A 16143-nucleotide genomic window follows, 5' to 3' on the forward strand; every position below is an offset into this window, starting at 1 on the left:
TTTTAGTTCAGTACAGATACAGACCAAGAATTTTAGTAGTTGGGTCCAACAGACAGAAAATCCGTCTGTAGGATTCTAAGGGTTAAAGTACTGCATGGTGTGTACGTTCACATGAATTTGTGAATTTGCAGGCAGGTGTGTGTCGGTGACTGTCGGCGTGTTTATATCTGAGCCGTTTAAGTCAAACGCCGGTCATCCAGTGTGCAGCGGAGGAGCCTGAGTGATTCCTGAGACTGCCTAATGATACGGTTGCCGATGGCGACGGGAGGCAGGCTGATTTATGCAAGGAGACAGAGATGAATGATTCATCGGTTTGGAAAGAGAACACAGGCAGTGAGTGGAACCCTGAGCCACCGAGAACCTCGCCATGCTTCACCTGCAGCGTGACAACAGCTCTCCTCACCTGTCCAAACACCTCCAACCACAGAGTTCAGGTGGAGTGCACTGCTGGGAACACCTCAGTTTGAAGAGATGATCAAATATATTAAAAAAAGGCTGGTTGAATCATTGATTGATTGATTGATTGATTGATTAATTGATGCTCTTTGCGATGCTAGTTGCTATCTTACACCTCGTCAACTGTCTATTTTCACACCTTGCTCCCTCGCTGTTAAAATTGCGTCAGAGTTTAGGAATAAAATTTAGGATAAAAACTGATGAGCGTGGTGGTTCAGGTAAATTTCTGAGGTGTTGCTATATATTTTGGTTGTGAGAAACACAGGTGCGCCACTGACTAACTAAAACCCTGACAACAGTCAACAGTCAATCATCAGAGTCCATTCCTATAAGCATTTCCAGTTAAACACACACACACACACTTACACACAGTTGCGCTGCAAAGCACAAACCCGGCTTTTAACTCTAACAATAAACAGAATAAAGAATCTGAGTATCATCTCAGTATCTGTCTCTGCTGAGATGCACAAAAGCGCCGCACTGTTAAGATACAAACGCGCCAAAGTCAGAGCTTACCTGGTTCTTAAAGGGAATGACAACTGACACACTGATTTACACTGGTTTATTTCACGTTGCACCCAAAACACATGCCCTTTGCACTTTTCAAGCTACATAAGATATTTTTTGATACCAAAGGAACACCGACACGCCCTAAATCAAGTTGCGCTGCGCAGAATCGACTGGGTATGTTATAGATCGCTAAAATATGGGCTCTAAATCTCATTCGCTGCGATACCAGCTAGCAGTAACTGCTGCAGAGAGTGTCCTGATTTTGAGCGAACTTCTTCTCATCAGTATTAAATTAAGCCCGAGAAAAAACTTCCAGAGGCTTCTGAGGAGTAATAGACTCCTCTCGCTCTGTTCCCTCCATCACAACACGCCACTACCGCTAAATATAGAGCTCACTGAAGTCACCCAAAAACTAATGGTGTGATCATTTCCCATCAATTAGTCCATCCATCACTCCTGATTGGGCCAAAGTGTGATGGTGAAAAACCTATTCTTGGCTCCCTCCAGCGAAAGACTGTCGCACAGCACGCGGCGGAGGCCTGCCGGCGTCCCATCGACTGGGAAAAAGCGCAGCCGAGTAACGAGCATGTGGGCAAAAAGCGTTTCCATCTGTGGGAGCGGTGACCTTGATGAGTTACGCTTAATGTCCAGAAATACCGCCATGCTCTGCCTTTAAAAAAACAATCTGCACTAAAATGACTAGTGCAGTCCAAACTCAAACACTGGAGAGACTCCTTTCTAGACATGACGATCACGTGGGTTGCCAGGTTGAGGACACTGAACCTACATACTGTAAATGGGCGCAAAGCAAGTTCAAAAAATGTCTTTGCAAGGACAGTGTTTAATCATATCGGTAGCTAAATTGACTCAGTATAGACTCAAACTTTAGACTCAAATGTTTCCGACATATATTTGTCTATAAATTGAGTTAAAAAAGTTTAAAATTATATATTTCTATGCAGGCCACTGAATATGAATGTGAGACTCTAATGTTCAAATTATTTCAAATGCTCATCTCTGCTAGTTGTTATGATACATTACTTAGCTAAGATAAATATATATGTATGTATATATATTAATTGTCAACGCCGTAGCTTCAGTTTGTCTCAGCGGTAAACAGAGCTGACCTCTAGTACTATAATTTGATGGAAATATAAATGGTTTGGAGATAAAACACATACACAAACTACCCTTTTACACTTGGGTCATCACAATTAGAGGACAAACTCTGACTCTACTTAAAAAATCTTTTTGGCTTCTGGTCATTTAGGCTAAACTGTAAACTCAATAATGGCAGTCTGAGACATACAGCTCTGGAAAATAAATAAAAGACCACCTAAAAACGATGAGTTTCTTTGATTTTACCAAATTAAAAACCTCTGGAATATAATCAGAGAGAGAGGAAGATGGATGATCACAAACCATCAATCCAAGCTGAACTGCTTAAATTAAAAAGCAGTGTGTAAGACTGGTAGAGGAGGAGAACATGATGCCAAAATGCATGAAAACTATGATGAAAAAACAGGATTATTCCACCAAATATTGATTGATTTCTGAACTCTTAAAACTTTATGAATATGAACTTGTTTTCTTTGCGTTATTTGAGGTCTGAAAGCTCAGCATCTTTTTGTTATTTCAGACATTTCTCACTTTTTATTTGTAATTTGGGAGAAATGTTGTCTGAAGTTTATAGAATAAAACTACAATGTTCATTTTACTCAAATATAAACCTATACATTTCATTTCTAAACCAGATGTATCATCAGAGTGATGATGAAGCTCATAGAGTCGTGGGTAAGAATGAGGGAAAAGGCCAGTTTCTAAGCGCTGATGATATCGGCATATTGGCTTTCGAGGAACAGAGAGGCGGTAAAAGGATGAACTGCTCCTCCACCTGTAATGCTTTTCATCTCCACGATGAAAAAGCCGCGGGGTGAGGGGAGGACGATGTTTGCGAGAGGTTGGAACAAATAAAAGTGCTTGAAGAGGAACAAAAAAAAGCTCGGTTTGCATACTTGGCTTTGATTTCAGGAATCCGGGTTTTAAGAGATGAAAGCGGCGGCGCTGTAGCCTCTTCCTCTCCTCCGTCTGGAGAAAAAGGGGATGATTTCTGAGGGCCGGTGAGCGGGAGCGAATCAAACTGATGAAAAGAGAGAGATGTATAGAGATGTATGGGCTGTTAACTGGCCTAGAGCTAAAAAAGTGAATGGAAATTTTGACACAAGGGTGGTGGAATCCAGCTACTGGAGCATTACTGAAGCACGTTCAGAAAACTTGTAGTTCAAAATGCTTAAATTTCAGGATTTGAGCACATCACCCATCACTCTTTCTTCTCAACCAATAGAGAGCTATCATTAAACTTTATTTAAATGAGCTGGAAAAAAATAAGAGACCACTTAACAACGATGAGTTTCTTTGATTTTACCACATTGAAAATCTCTGCAATACAATCAAGAGGAAGATGGATAGATAAAGTTCTCCAAAAGCAGTGTGTAAGACTGGTGGAGGAGAACATGATGATGCCAAGATTCTACCAAATGTTGATTTCTGAACTCTTTCTAAAAACTTCATAATTATGATCTTATTGGTTTCTTTGCATTATTTGAGGTCTGAAAGCTTTTTTTTTTCCTTTTCTGTAAATAAATGCTCTAAATGAGAATATTTTTATTTGGAATTTGGGAGAAATGTTGTCTGTAGTTTATAGAATAAAACAACAATGTTCATTTTACTCAAACATAAACCTATAAATAGCAAAATCAGAGAAACTGATTCAGAAACTGAAGTGCTCTCTTAATTTTTTTTCAGAGATGTTTGATGATCTGATTTTAAAGATTTATTAAAGCTCGTTTTTTTTTTTTTAAGATTTTAAAGATTTTTGTTCAGATAAGACTGCTGTTATCTCCGCCCCCTCAGCCTCAGTGGGAGGCGGTTTCAGTAAACGCGCTGTGATTTGTCAGAGAGGTCTAGTTAAGCCGGCACTAAACGAAGGGAACGGTTATGATTAGAATATTAACGAGTGTGAATGAGAACATCAAAGCCTTTCACCATTACTGTAGCTTTACTCACTCTTAAAGACCAGCTTCAGCTTTACCACCACGAGACCAAGAATAAAGAGAAAGAGAGAGAGATAGAGCTGCTTTAATATTTATATATGACTTCCAGATCTTTATATTAAGCGGTTCCATAAGTTCTGCTCTCATTTAGGGTGGAAAAAGGTGTATTTTAGTTGATAGGTGTAAAAGGTGTAAAAGAAAACCTCCAATGCCTATTTTAGATACACAGCCTGCACAAAATAAAAATCTCCACCTGGATTTAAGTGAGTAAATGATGTGGGGTTGGTTGATGCTGCAGTTGGTCTGCAGGTTTAGGTTCAGCAACAGTATGTGCTGAAAGAATGAGGTCAGCTGACTACCTGAATATACTGAATATAGACCAGGTTATTCTTCCATCAATGGATTAATTTTTCTTCATATTCCAAGATTAACAATGTCAGGATTGATGGGGCTGGAATAGTGAAAGAGTTCAGGGTTCAGGGAGCATGAGATCATCATTTATCTTTGGGATGTGCTGGATGGAGAAGAGCTGCTTTGTGCAGCGGTTGGTCAGACTCTACCATCATCAATGCTGCTGCAAGATCAAAAAATTAAATCCAGAAACACTGGATTGAAATACATACATATACATATATACATATATATATATAAAGGGTGGAGCGTGCATTTTCTAGAAATTCATTGTGGAAAACATCCAAAAAATAGGGTCTTCTTCCTTATTCCTTCAATTTAAATCCCATTTCAGTTCCAGAGAAGTGATCCAGAGCATATCTTTACATGGCAGAACCTACTGTTTCTAAACATAGCAGCATAATCCTAATTTAACGAAGAATCTGTGAGAAATTAATTGTAAAAACACCCCAAAAATTGGCACTTCTTCAAACGTATATTTTGGTTCCAAAAAAACAAATTCACACCTCAATTTTTTTTTTTTTTGATTAGTCTTGATTAGTATTGCTAAAATAACAATATGTGGCCACAGTGTAGGGGAGAGTTTTTTGTTTTTGAAAATTGACGATATTCTCTTATATTGTCTCCATACTAAGCTCAAGTTAAGCTTATTTAAAGCTGATTCTGACCCATGCACTGTGCAGGAATTACACCAGCTCATTTAAATGGTGGGTTTTTAGGGGACATTGCATTTTGGGTTTTTCTACCGAACAACAGGAAACCACTTTGCCACAGTTTTTCAGTTTTTGTTGAACCCCAAGAGGGAAGGTAATTGGGCAGGTTGCGCTCCATCGCCCAATCAGCAGTCGCAAAACATCGTTTAACAAAACAAACACACAGCCGCGGTTTCTTTGACCCGCCCGAAGTCCAAAGCCCATTGCAAACCATTCAGAGCCTGACTAAAATCACCCTCCCAGACTCCCACAGAGCAGCGAAAGCCCACCCGCCAGATAAGACCCGGCGCTGTCGCTCTCGAGAGGCTCGCGTCGTGATGAACTCGTCACGGCTGGAGGTCCTCACCTCGCTAAACGATCGGCGAAGCGAGAGCGAAGCGCCGGGAACAGGAAACAGGAAACAGGTCGCAGAAACGCTCGTCCGTCTAACGCCAATAATGGAGGCCGAGGAGATAAAGCCGCCTCTGACACGCTGAGTCTAAAGCAGATAAAGCAGAAGCGGATGATGGGCTTTGTTTTGCGAGAAGCCGAGAAAAAAAAGGGAAAAATCTCCAGACGATAAAACCAGTGATCTCTCTCCACCCGAAAGAGCTTTCAATCAGGGGTCCATCGCTCAGACTCTGCCAGCTGAGCCACGGGGTTTACAGCTCCGGCGTCGCTCCAGTCCATCCAACACTCCTCCCTGAACGTCGCAATTATTTACATAGGGATTAACCTCCCCGCCTCCCGGCGAGTTCCAGCTCCGACTGCTATAAAAAAGCTACCCGTCGCTGTTTAATGTCGGGCATTATTTGCGTAATGTGTTTGAGAGTTCCTGCCCAAAAGCTAGCGAGGCTGTTCCTGAGACCAAATGTCTTATTGTTGCAGGGTTAATTAGCTTAGCAGCACCGCTATCAGGGGATAGCAATTAGCGCAGAGACAATGCTGTTGATGTGGGCTTTGATTAGGATCCCTTTGGTGTAGAAAACAACAATAGCGGTCCTGTACCAGGGCGCTGTGCTCGCTACAAAAGTGCACCACTTCCAGACTTCCAGAGCCTTTTTACCCTTCATTTTTCTCAGATAAATACGACATTTCCTTCCACACTGATGCAACATTCAAACCTCTACGTTACATAAATGCCCTCTCTCAGAAACACAGGCACAGCAGGCGAGAGGACAGTTACAGGACAATAATGCCTATAATGATGAATGATAAACTGAAACTGGATTCACCTTTTGCTAATTTACTTTTGTCTTTTTTAATTTCTTACTGCAAAGTATTGCCACCTCAGATAGCAAAAAATACTTCTGCTATTTCCATTTCCAGTTACAATATCAGCCAAGCAACGATGTCAGTAATCTTAGTATTTATACTTAGTATAAATTGTTACTCTAGTATAACCACTTTTTAGTAACCTTTTTAAGTAATCTAATGTGTTACTATTTCCAATTTGTCACTTTCCTTAGTAAAAATATATTTTTTGCTCTCTTCTAGCAATAGAACCAGCTTTCTTTTTGTCGTCAATAACTAATAAAGTAACTAATAGCTAAAAATTTACTTGTAATCTAACTTAATTACTTTTAAAATCAAGTAATTCATAAGTAACTAAGTTACTTTTTAATCAGATTACTTTTTCTGAGGTGACTATGCCATCATTACACTCCAGGGTTATGCTAAGTTCACATTCAGGCTGCTGCAGAGTGCTGCATGTGCCAACGTCCTGGTTGCCAGGTATAATAAGGGAATTGACCCGAGATGCTTGTGTCAAAACTCTGGTTGCCAAGTATAATACAGCATTCAGCCCGAGCCACATGTGCCAACACACTGGTTGCTGAGTGTAATATAGAAATTGGCCTGAAAAACTATTGCCAACTCTACCATTGCCCATGCTGCCATACATAAGAAGCACCATATTGGTCCAATGCCCTGCTCACTTCCGGGCACATTGTTGCAGCAACGTTATGCTGTGGCAAAACCTCTGTTTTCTGAGTATAGTACCAGAATTAGCCCATGTCACTTGTGCCAGTACCCCAGCTGCAGAGTATAGTATAAGAAGACTGTAGACTGAGCTGCTTGTTCCAAATCTCTGGTTGCCAGGTATAAACTATTTTCAGCAGCATACAGCATGGCAGAGGCTTAGTCTTAGATGATTCTTAGTCTTGGGCTGATTCTTAATGCTATCTGGAACTATTTATCCAGCGACATATTGAGCTTTCATTATTTATTTAAATTTTGATATGTAATTCTCTTTTTTTTCTGTCTCAGATTTCCCATTTTGGATTTTTTTCTCATGTTTTGGTTTTAGTCTTTCTCTTTTAAAAAAAAAATCTTGTCTGCATTACAACTAAGCAGTCTGCTTTTTCTCATTATAATAATAATAAAGCCTCTTTTTGCCTCTTTTTCCGTTGAGCTTCTGAATATGGTCTGTAACATCACGTTCAATACTGCTGCAATATTCTCATGTTATATTATAAACGACCTCTCAGGATGGTCATCAGAGTCCTGCGCTGCAGGCAAGAGGCCAATTACAGGACAATAATGAAGAAAGCAAATTGCCCTCGAGATGTTAACCATCGTGACCAATCGATAAGCGCACCGTGATGACATACAGAGAGGTGCAATAACCGGAGTGGTCTGGCAGCGTTGGACCCGTGGTCTCGTGGTTACGCCGATTCGTTGACAGGTGCTAAGCTAAGTGGTTTTGTCACGCCCGGGTGCCCTCTGATCTCAATCAGGCTCTGCCCCTCTTAACTGCCAATCAGACGCGAGCACACCCAGCTTCTGGTAAAACTCTGGAGCCAGGAGACCGCCGAGCTCCACGGCTCCAGAGGTCCAGATCATTTAACATGCATCAGATAAAACACTGCGGCCACACCAAGGGGCTAGATGTGAAACAGATAAGTTAGCATGAGCGCTAATCACTTCCCCACAGGGGATTGAAATCGAGTACAGCCTCGAGATCATATAGTGAGAAAAGCAGTTTCTGCAGGTTGAGTTATTATATCAAGTATCAACTGATGCTGAGTTGGTCCTGATGCTAATTCAGTCACCCAGACTGCATTTTAACTTAATTTAAGGCAGTGAAAGAACTAGTTTAAGCTAAGATTATAATATGTCTATATATGTCTATCAAAACTGGACAGTATTTTCAGGGAAGAGTAAATAAAAGAATGTTCAGAATTGGTCAACAAGTATTCCTTATACTTAACAAGATATGTATTAGACTGATGATTATTATTAAGTACGTGCATAAACGGATAGCTGGATGAATAAAAGGAGATTCAGGTGGCCTATAATGAAACTATAGATTTTATGCTTTATTAAATCCTAAATCAAGAAGTAATATGTTTAAAATATGCCTCAGAAAATTTCTGACCTAATGTACAGTACAAAATCCATAATTTAGGGACTCCAGAAATTGTCAGAAGTACAACAAGTTTATGATTGGGTATTTAAGTACCTCAAAACCTGAACTAGAAACTGTAGCATTAGATGCTACACAACCTGTAAAGCTTTTGCTTTCTTCTAAGAAGCTCCATGACCAGATATGAGATAAAACACCAGTGAATACTTACTATGTGTTTGATATATACAGTAGAAGCAGTGTAGAGCTCTAGCGCTGCAGATATAGCGGCTAATGCTAATACTGCTCCAGCCTTGGTGCTGGAGAAACTTCAATAAAAACTTACCCATATAACGCTGTACTTCAGCAGAGTGGCTTTACTAATCCTTAATACCTGACTGGTAGAATTCATACATAAGGAGCACCGGATTATAAGCAGCTCTGATGATTTTGGGGAAAACTGAAAGATTTTAAGTGTGCCTTATAGTGCGAAAAATACCGCATATCAATTCTGACAACTTAATTGAGATTCAGTGTGTTTTTGCTGTTCACACTGACACATAAATAACAGATATCTGTTATTACAAAATCAATCATATTTAGGCCACTTTTACCTGTTGTAAACTATAAGAATGAATATATATATATATATATATATATATATATATATATATATATATCCAAAACCAGTGCAAACCAGTTCAGATACACAAACACGGGGTTTTGTGCCAAAGGGAAAATAAGTGAAATAACCAGTGTACGCTCGTTATTCCGGGACTAACTGGAATTCCATGTGTGGAGCTGCCGGGATCAAAATTCATCACGTAATTGGGTTGATTCCCTTCAACCCACTCAGCCAATCGCCCGCCCACCCACTCGCCCACCCGATCCCCGACTCCGCCCTGCCCTTCTTTGCCCTGTCCGGTGCCCTGTGCACTGATTATCTCCATCATGTCAGACTACGCGCAAAATTCTTCCAAAATAGGAACTCCGGGCGCAGGCCGACCCCTCCCCCCACACTGCCCTGCCTCTGCCCGAGCCGCGGGCTTCGACCGGCTGCCTCCAACTCCGCCTGACTGCTTGATGTAAAGTCGCAGTGGCAGGCCGGCCAAGAGGCAGCGACGTCTGGACTGGCAGCTCCGGCACGGAGAGGCAGCGTTTAAATCCAACCAAATGCTGCCACTCTACCTGTAAACTGTACAATAACTTAATCATCAGCAGGACTGTACGATAAATCAGATTTATATCGCTATTGTGAACACATCGAAAGAGCCGCGATAACATTGTGAAAACTGCTTTACCTTCATAAATAAGTGAGGTAGGATGAGGTAGAGTGAGGTAGGAAGAAATGGAGTGAAGTGCAGAGAGTTAAAAGAAAGGTGGAGCGAGGCAGAGATAGGTAAAGTGAGGTATGGAGAGTTAGTGTAAGGCAGTGTGAGGTAGCATCAGGTAGAGTGAGGTTAGAGTGAGGTAAAGAGAGGTAGCATTAGGCAGAGTGAGGTAGGTAGAGATGGAGTAAGAAAGAGTGAGGCAGGGTAAGGTAGAGTGGATCAGAGTAAGCTAAAGAGAGGTAGAGTGAGGTAGATTTAGGTAGAGTGAGATAGGGAGAGATGGGGTGAGATAGAGTGAGGCAGGGTGAGGTAGAGTTAGGTAGAGGGGGGAAGAGTGAGGTAGAGAGAGCTGGGGAGAGGTAGAGTGAGGCAGGGTGAATTAGAGAGAGGCAGAGTTAGGAAGAATAAGCTAAAACAAGGTAGGGAGAGGTAAAGTGAGGAATGGAGAGTTAGAGTGAGGCAGAGTGAAGTAGCGTCAAGTAGAGTGAGGTAGAGTGGATCAGAGTGAGGTATGGAGAGTTAGAGTGAGGTAGAGTGAGGTAGAGTTAGGTAGAATAAGCTAAATCAAGGTAGTGAGAGGTAAAGTGTGGTATGGAGAGTCAGAGTGAGGCAGGGTGACGTAGAGAGAGGTAGGGTGAGGTAGAGTGAGTCAGAGATAGATAGGGTGAGATACGGAGAGTTAGAGTGAGGCAGGGTGAGGTAGAGTGAGGTAAAGTGAGGTAGAGGTCCAGAGTGAACACTACTTCTTATCCTGGGGGAAAAAATCAGTGCAGCCAAGACAAGTGCTAAAAAACCCTTAGAGAATCTCGTTTTTGGTGCATATCGTTCACCACTAGTGATCAGCCCTCGTGCGCTGGGACAGGGCAGGTGCTACAGACAGGTAATCAGAGATGAGGCACTTACCTCCTCCGCCGCCCAGCAGACTGGAGTTCGCTGTTGAGAGACAAAAGAGAGAGAGAGAAACAGAAGATCAGAACGTGAAGAACCTTCACACAGAGAAACACTTTAATTTAAAGAGGAGAGCTTTGTTCAGGAGAGAGGAGCAGTCCTCGCAGGTCAAGCACCATCAGAAGGAGGTCTATTCATACTGGAGGGTCCTGAGGAACCAGTGTGTATTGAGTTGCAGACCACAATTCTCTGTATACATACCGGTCCCATTTAAACATTACCAGAACGATAATGCAATCAGACAACAACAACAGCGTAGACCAGCGTTTCTCAACCTTTTTTCTATCACGTCACCCTTTAAATATATGCGCGATGTCAAGGCACCCCAGTTTACGGGGGGGGTGCTGGCGCAGTACTTTTGGTGAGAACGGGGGGGGGGGGGGCGTGCTGGCGCAGTACTTCTGGTGAGAAGGGGGGGGGGGTGCTGGCGCAATACTTCAGTTGAGAACAGGGGGGGGTGCTGGCGCAGTACTTCAGGTGATAACGGGGGGGGGGGGGGGGGTGCTGGCGCAGTACTTCAGGTGAGAACGGGGGGGGGGGGGCTGTCGCAGTACTTCAGGTGAGAACGGGGGGGGGGGGGGGCTGTCGCAGTACTTAAGGTGCCGCGGCACCCTGGTTGAGAAACACTGGCGTAGACAACATGCGGCATTTAAGTACTTCAGTGTGATTTACTCTGGCTGGCCCACTATATATATATAGTGAACTCCAATGTAAACCCACTAGCTACTCAGAAAAAAACATTATGTAAAGAAATCTAGGTGAATAGATCAACAGAAATGCTAAAATATATATATATATTTAGTTATATAATAAATGTATAGAAATAAACACTTATTTTCCATTAACTTCCATTTAAAGTTAAGAACATGTTCGCCTTTTTAGTGCCTGATTAGTGATGAACAGAAGCTCACTTTAGGATATGGTGCACATCTTGGTCTTTTAGTGACTTATATTATTAACCCCTTATTAACTCTTAATAAACTCCAGCACAGCCATAACCTTACCAAACTCACACAGATCAAACTCAAACTGCTGCCAATTATAATAACACTTATAACATGAACATAGAATTAACTAATAGTTAATGCTTAATAATCTGCTTAACTGTTTATTGCGCACTATAAGAACGAATACAGCCATTATTAATCATTTCCACATAACAGACCCCTAATTAACCTCTAAAAACACTTATAACACAGAATAAAGCCTAATAAGTAGTGAATAAATAATTTACAAATGTGTAATTAAGGCTTTATTAAGCAAATAATAAGACATTAATAAACAGTGCTGAAACTGAACTTAAGTAAAAGTACGATGTCATTACAGTAATTTATAAATATGCTCCAGATTTACTCCAGAAAGTTACGGGGTGATGCTGCAGCAGTGGTGGTGGTGGTGTGTGTAAGCTGTGTGTAATCTGGGTGATGATGTGAGCGTGGTGGAGGGCGGCTGCAGTGAGGTTGAGCAGATGCTCGGAGGGAAGGGAAGCTCTTTGATGCTGGTTTCAGATGTTTGAAGGGGGAGCAGGCGGCCGGGGCTGGGGGATGTCAGGCTGAGGTGTGTGTGGGGGGGGGTGGTATGGTGGTGGGGGGGTCTGTGCTTGTCGGTGAAACCTCTCTCTCTCTCTCTTTCTCTCTCTCTCTTACAGAACAGATAAGAGGACTGAAAACAGCCCGAGCGAAACCTCGGCTACAGCCCTGCACCTCTGCAGCCCCGACAGCGGCAATCAGCCTCACAAACAGCCGTTTAATCACCAGCCCCGTGCACCGCCCCCGACACTAACATCACACAACACACAGCGTCAAACAGGGGGTTCATTTCATTCTGCAAACCTCTATGTGTGTGCATGTTTCTGTGCATTTTTTATAACACTGTACACACAAAAAAATAAAGACACCACTTAAAAATGATGAGTTTCTTTGATTTTACCAAATTGAAAACCTCTGGAATATAATCAAGAGGAAGATGGATGATCACAAGACATAAAACCACCAAACTGAACTGCTTGAATTTTTTTGCACCAGGAGTAAAGCAGCATAAAGTTATCCAAAAGCAGTGTGTAAGACTGGTGGAGGAGAACATGAGGCCAAGATGAATGAATAAAAAACTGTGATTAGAAACCAGGGTTTTTCCACCAAATATTGATTATTACAAGTATTGATTATTATAACTCTTAAAACTTTATGAATCTGAACTTGTTTTTGTTTTTTTTGTTTTTTTTTTTGCATTATTCGAGGTCTGCATCTTTTTTTGTTTTTGTTTTTTCAGCCATTTCTCATTTTTGGGAGAAATGTTTGTTTTACTCAAACATAAACCTATAAATAGCAAAATCTGAGAAACTGATTCAAAAATTGAAGTGCTCTCTTTATTGTTTTCCAGAGCTGTAAATATTTGGACAGTGGTTCAGTGGTTAGAAGTAATCATTATTCAAAGTTACTTAGATGACAGTTTTGCTCATTTTGGTATTTTATAGAGATGGTATTGAGTAATGGTTTAATCCGCATTATGGTGAAAACTACTCAACTAAGTAAAGAAAAAAAATAACTTTAAGAAAGTATCCTCAAGTGCAGTTGGAAAAAAAAAAAAAAACATCAATACATAATGATGATGAAACCGGCACACATCAGGGCCGCCCCAGGAAAGGAAGAGTAAGAGTTTTCTCCATTTCTGAGTTTCCAGCCTCAGAAACCACAAGCTAAAAGGTCCCCAGATAAAAGCATCTAAATACTAAATACATTTTGTTTGTATTTGTATTTTGTTTTATTATTTTTAACACTTTTTTTTTATTTACTACATGATTCCTTATGTGTTTCTTCATAGATCTCTTTCTTGATAGATCACTTCACTACTCATTTATAATGTAGGAAAAAATAATAAATAAAAATTGAATAAAAACATTAAATGACAAGATATATCAAAAATTGTAACTGGTACTGTATATTGGTTATATACAGTAAATGAGCGGATGTAGTGATATTGTATAAACACAGACCGGTGTGTGTTTTGTGGGGGGTGTTAGTAGTATTTAAGGCGGCAGGTTTCTGCTGTCAGTTTGAGACTCGCTGCTTCCAGGGTCTGATTAGGGGGATTAAAGAGCCGTCGTTAATTTGGATCTTGTGGAAAAAATAAAGCAGACATGTGCCGGAATGGCGGGTTCATACAGAGTGCAGGGGAAGCCGGGTTAAGCCCACACACCTCAATCACCATTAGCACGGTGGGCTAACTGCGCTAAAAACACTATTTTCTTCATTTTTTTTAATTAATGAGTGTTTCCATTACTTCACACTTACTTCTTCAGCTCAGAACTGCATGTTCAAGATAATAAAACTGGTAATATGTAGTGAAATGTACTGTATATTCCACCAATTAGCATCATGTAAACTGGAGAACTAGCACAGCGAGTTATTATCCACTATGTGTGGGATGATGATGATGTAGGCATGCAGTTTGCAAGATGCTAATTGGTGGGGAATAAGCACTTCAGTAAGCATTACACAGGAAAAAAGTACTTTAAGTCCAAACCCTTTTAATGAATACATTAAGCTACTTTAACTCTTTAAACTCTAGGCTGTTTTGGTGAGTTTTTTCTCCGTTTTTGTTTTCAGTTCCTCTTTCAGGTCTTATAACACAGTAATTATATCAGACAGACACATGCCCTGATCTCTTTTACTCCAGAAGACATACGGCTGCTCAAAAATATCATCATTTAAAATGTAAAAGGAAGCAGGATTGTTATATTTTCCCGGAACTGATCATGTTTTGCTCAAAATTTTACCAAGCGCCTGTTTTTTTTTTTTTTTTTTTACTTATTTTTGAATGTATAGACTTTAAATATATTCACACCTAAGATATCTTTTCAAAAATGGTTAAACTAGAGTGTTTATGAGTTATAAAAAAGCATAATAATATTGATGATTTAAGTTCATTACATGGCTTATTAATTATTACTTTGATAAAATACATGGAGAAACAGCATCAGGCGGAGTTATTTATTTTTCTTGATAATCAATAATCACACCTCTAGGATACATGTAGATACTAAAAACCTAAATACACTCGGAGCAGCCTATGCCTTTCAGTATTTTAATCATCAGGACACACAAAGAAAATTAACTAAATTTAAAGCCATAATCATCAACAATAAAAGAAATAAACGCTTAAAATAGATCACTCTGTCGGTTTAATACATCTATATAATATATGAGTTTCACATTTTGAACTGAATTAGTGAAATACAGCAACTTTTCAATGATATTAATTTTTTTTTAAAGATTCACTAGTATAGTGTCTTCCTAGGCATATCAACTATATGAAGGGAAAGCTCTGAAAATGTTGTTTTTATCACAAATTCAAGCCTCTAGAAGGTTCACATCTTCCAGCCATAAAAAAAGCAATATATGCCTACAAAAAAAAGCATATTTTTATATTTTTGGGTGACACTTTTCTCCATTTTCTCTTTTTTTCGCTGGGCACTGCTGTGTTTGAGTTAAAAGCGCTGCGTCTGCGTGGGCGGCAGGACAAAAGAAGCAGGTTTTCAGTGGCGGGAACGCTCTTCATCCAGCGCTTTGTTGCACAGACACTAAAAACAAGAGCAAGAAAAAAAAAGGTTGAGAACTTGTCAGCTGCTCTGTTCCTCTCAGAGCCGAGAGACACACTCAGCTCATTTATGCTCATAAATCCATAATCAAACCCATAAAAACACCAAGATCCAGCCCAGTAAGCTGTGGCTGAATTAAATCTGATATGAGAATAATAATAAGAGAATAATAGAATAAACAGAGGTGCTGAGGCACATTACAGGACAGCGTTACGAGGACAACAACAACAACAGCAGAACGAGAAAAACAAAAGTCAGTGAAATGTGAAATTTACAGAATGCAGTTATTTAGACTTTACTGCGTGATGTGTTACACGCTGATGATAAACTATATTTGTCATGTGACTCGTTAAAATGTTTAATGGTGTTATAATCTGAACACTGATGATAGAAACAATAAATACCAGTGGCTCCTAACCAGTTTAAAAAGAATCCATAATCAGATTTAGTCAGAAAATCTAAAAATAATGCTTTCCTTAATCCATACAGACATTCTATATATATATATATATATCTATATACTACACTAATATGCCACTGTGACATTTAACATGTTGAACAGAAGCTAAAGAACTACCACTGTGGCCATGTGTAGCCATATACAGCTCTGGAAAGAATTTAGAGATCACTTCAGTTTCTGAATCAGTTTCTCTGATTTTGCTATTTATAGGTTTATGTTTGAGTAAAATGAACATTGTTGTTTTATTCTATAAACTACAGACAACATTTCTCACAAATTCCAAATAAAAATATTCTCATTTAGAGCATTTATTTACAGAAAAAGATGCAGAGCTTTCAG

At 40.1% G+C, this 16143-nt stretch overlaps 1 protein-coding gene across 3 annotated transcripts in view; it reads right to left on the reverse strand.

Moving 5' to 3' along the window:
* The window catches only part of macrod2 (mono-ADP ribosylhydrolase 2), an 836537-nt gene that overhangs the window by 595819 nt on the left and 224575 nt on the right, over positions 1-16143 (reverse strand). For all 3 annotated transcript variants that reach the window (XM_022685268.2, XM_022685265.2, XM_022685267.2), the window contains exon 4: positions 10703-10732. In XM_022685268.2, the coding sequence (XP_022540989.2) occupies positions 10703-10732 (30 nt within the window). The remainder of the gene's footprint in view (positions 1-10702; positions 10733-16143) is intronic.

This window comes from Astyanax mexicanus, chromosome 7 (assembly GCF_023375975.1).
Source record: "Astyanax mexicanus isolate ESR-SI-001 chromosome 7, AstMex3_surface, whole genome shotgun sequence".
In the NCBI taxonomy this organism is placed as follows: domain Eukaryota; kingdom Metazoa; phylum Chordata; class Actinopteri; order Characiformes; family Acestrorhamphidae; genus Astyanax; species Astyanax mexicanus.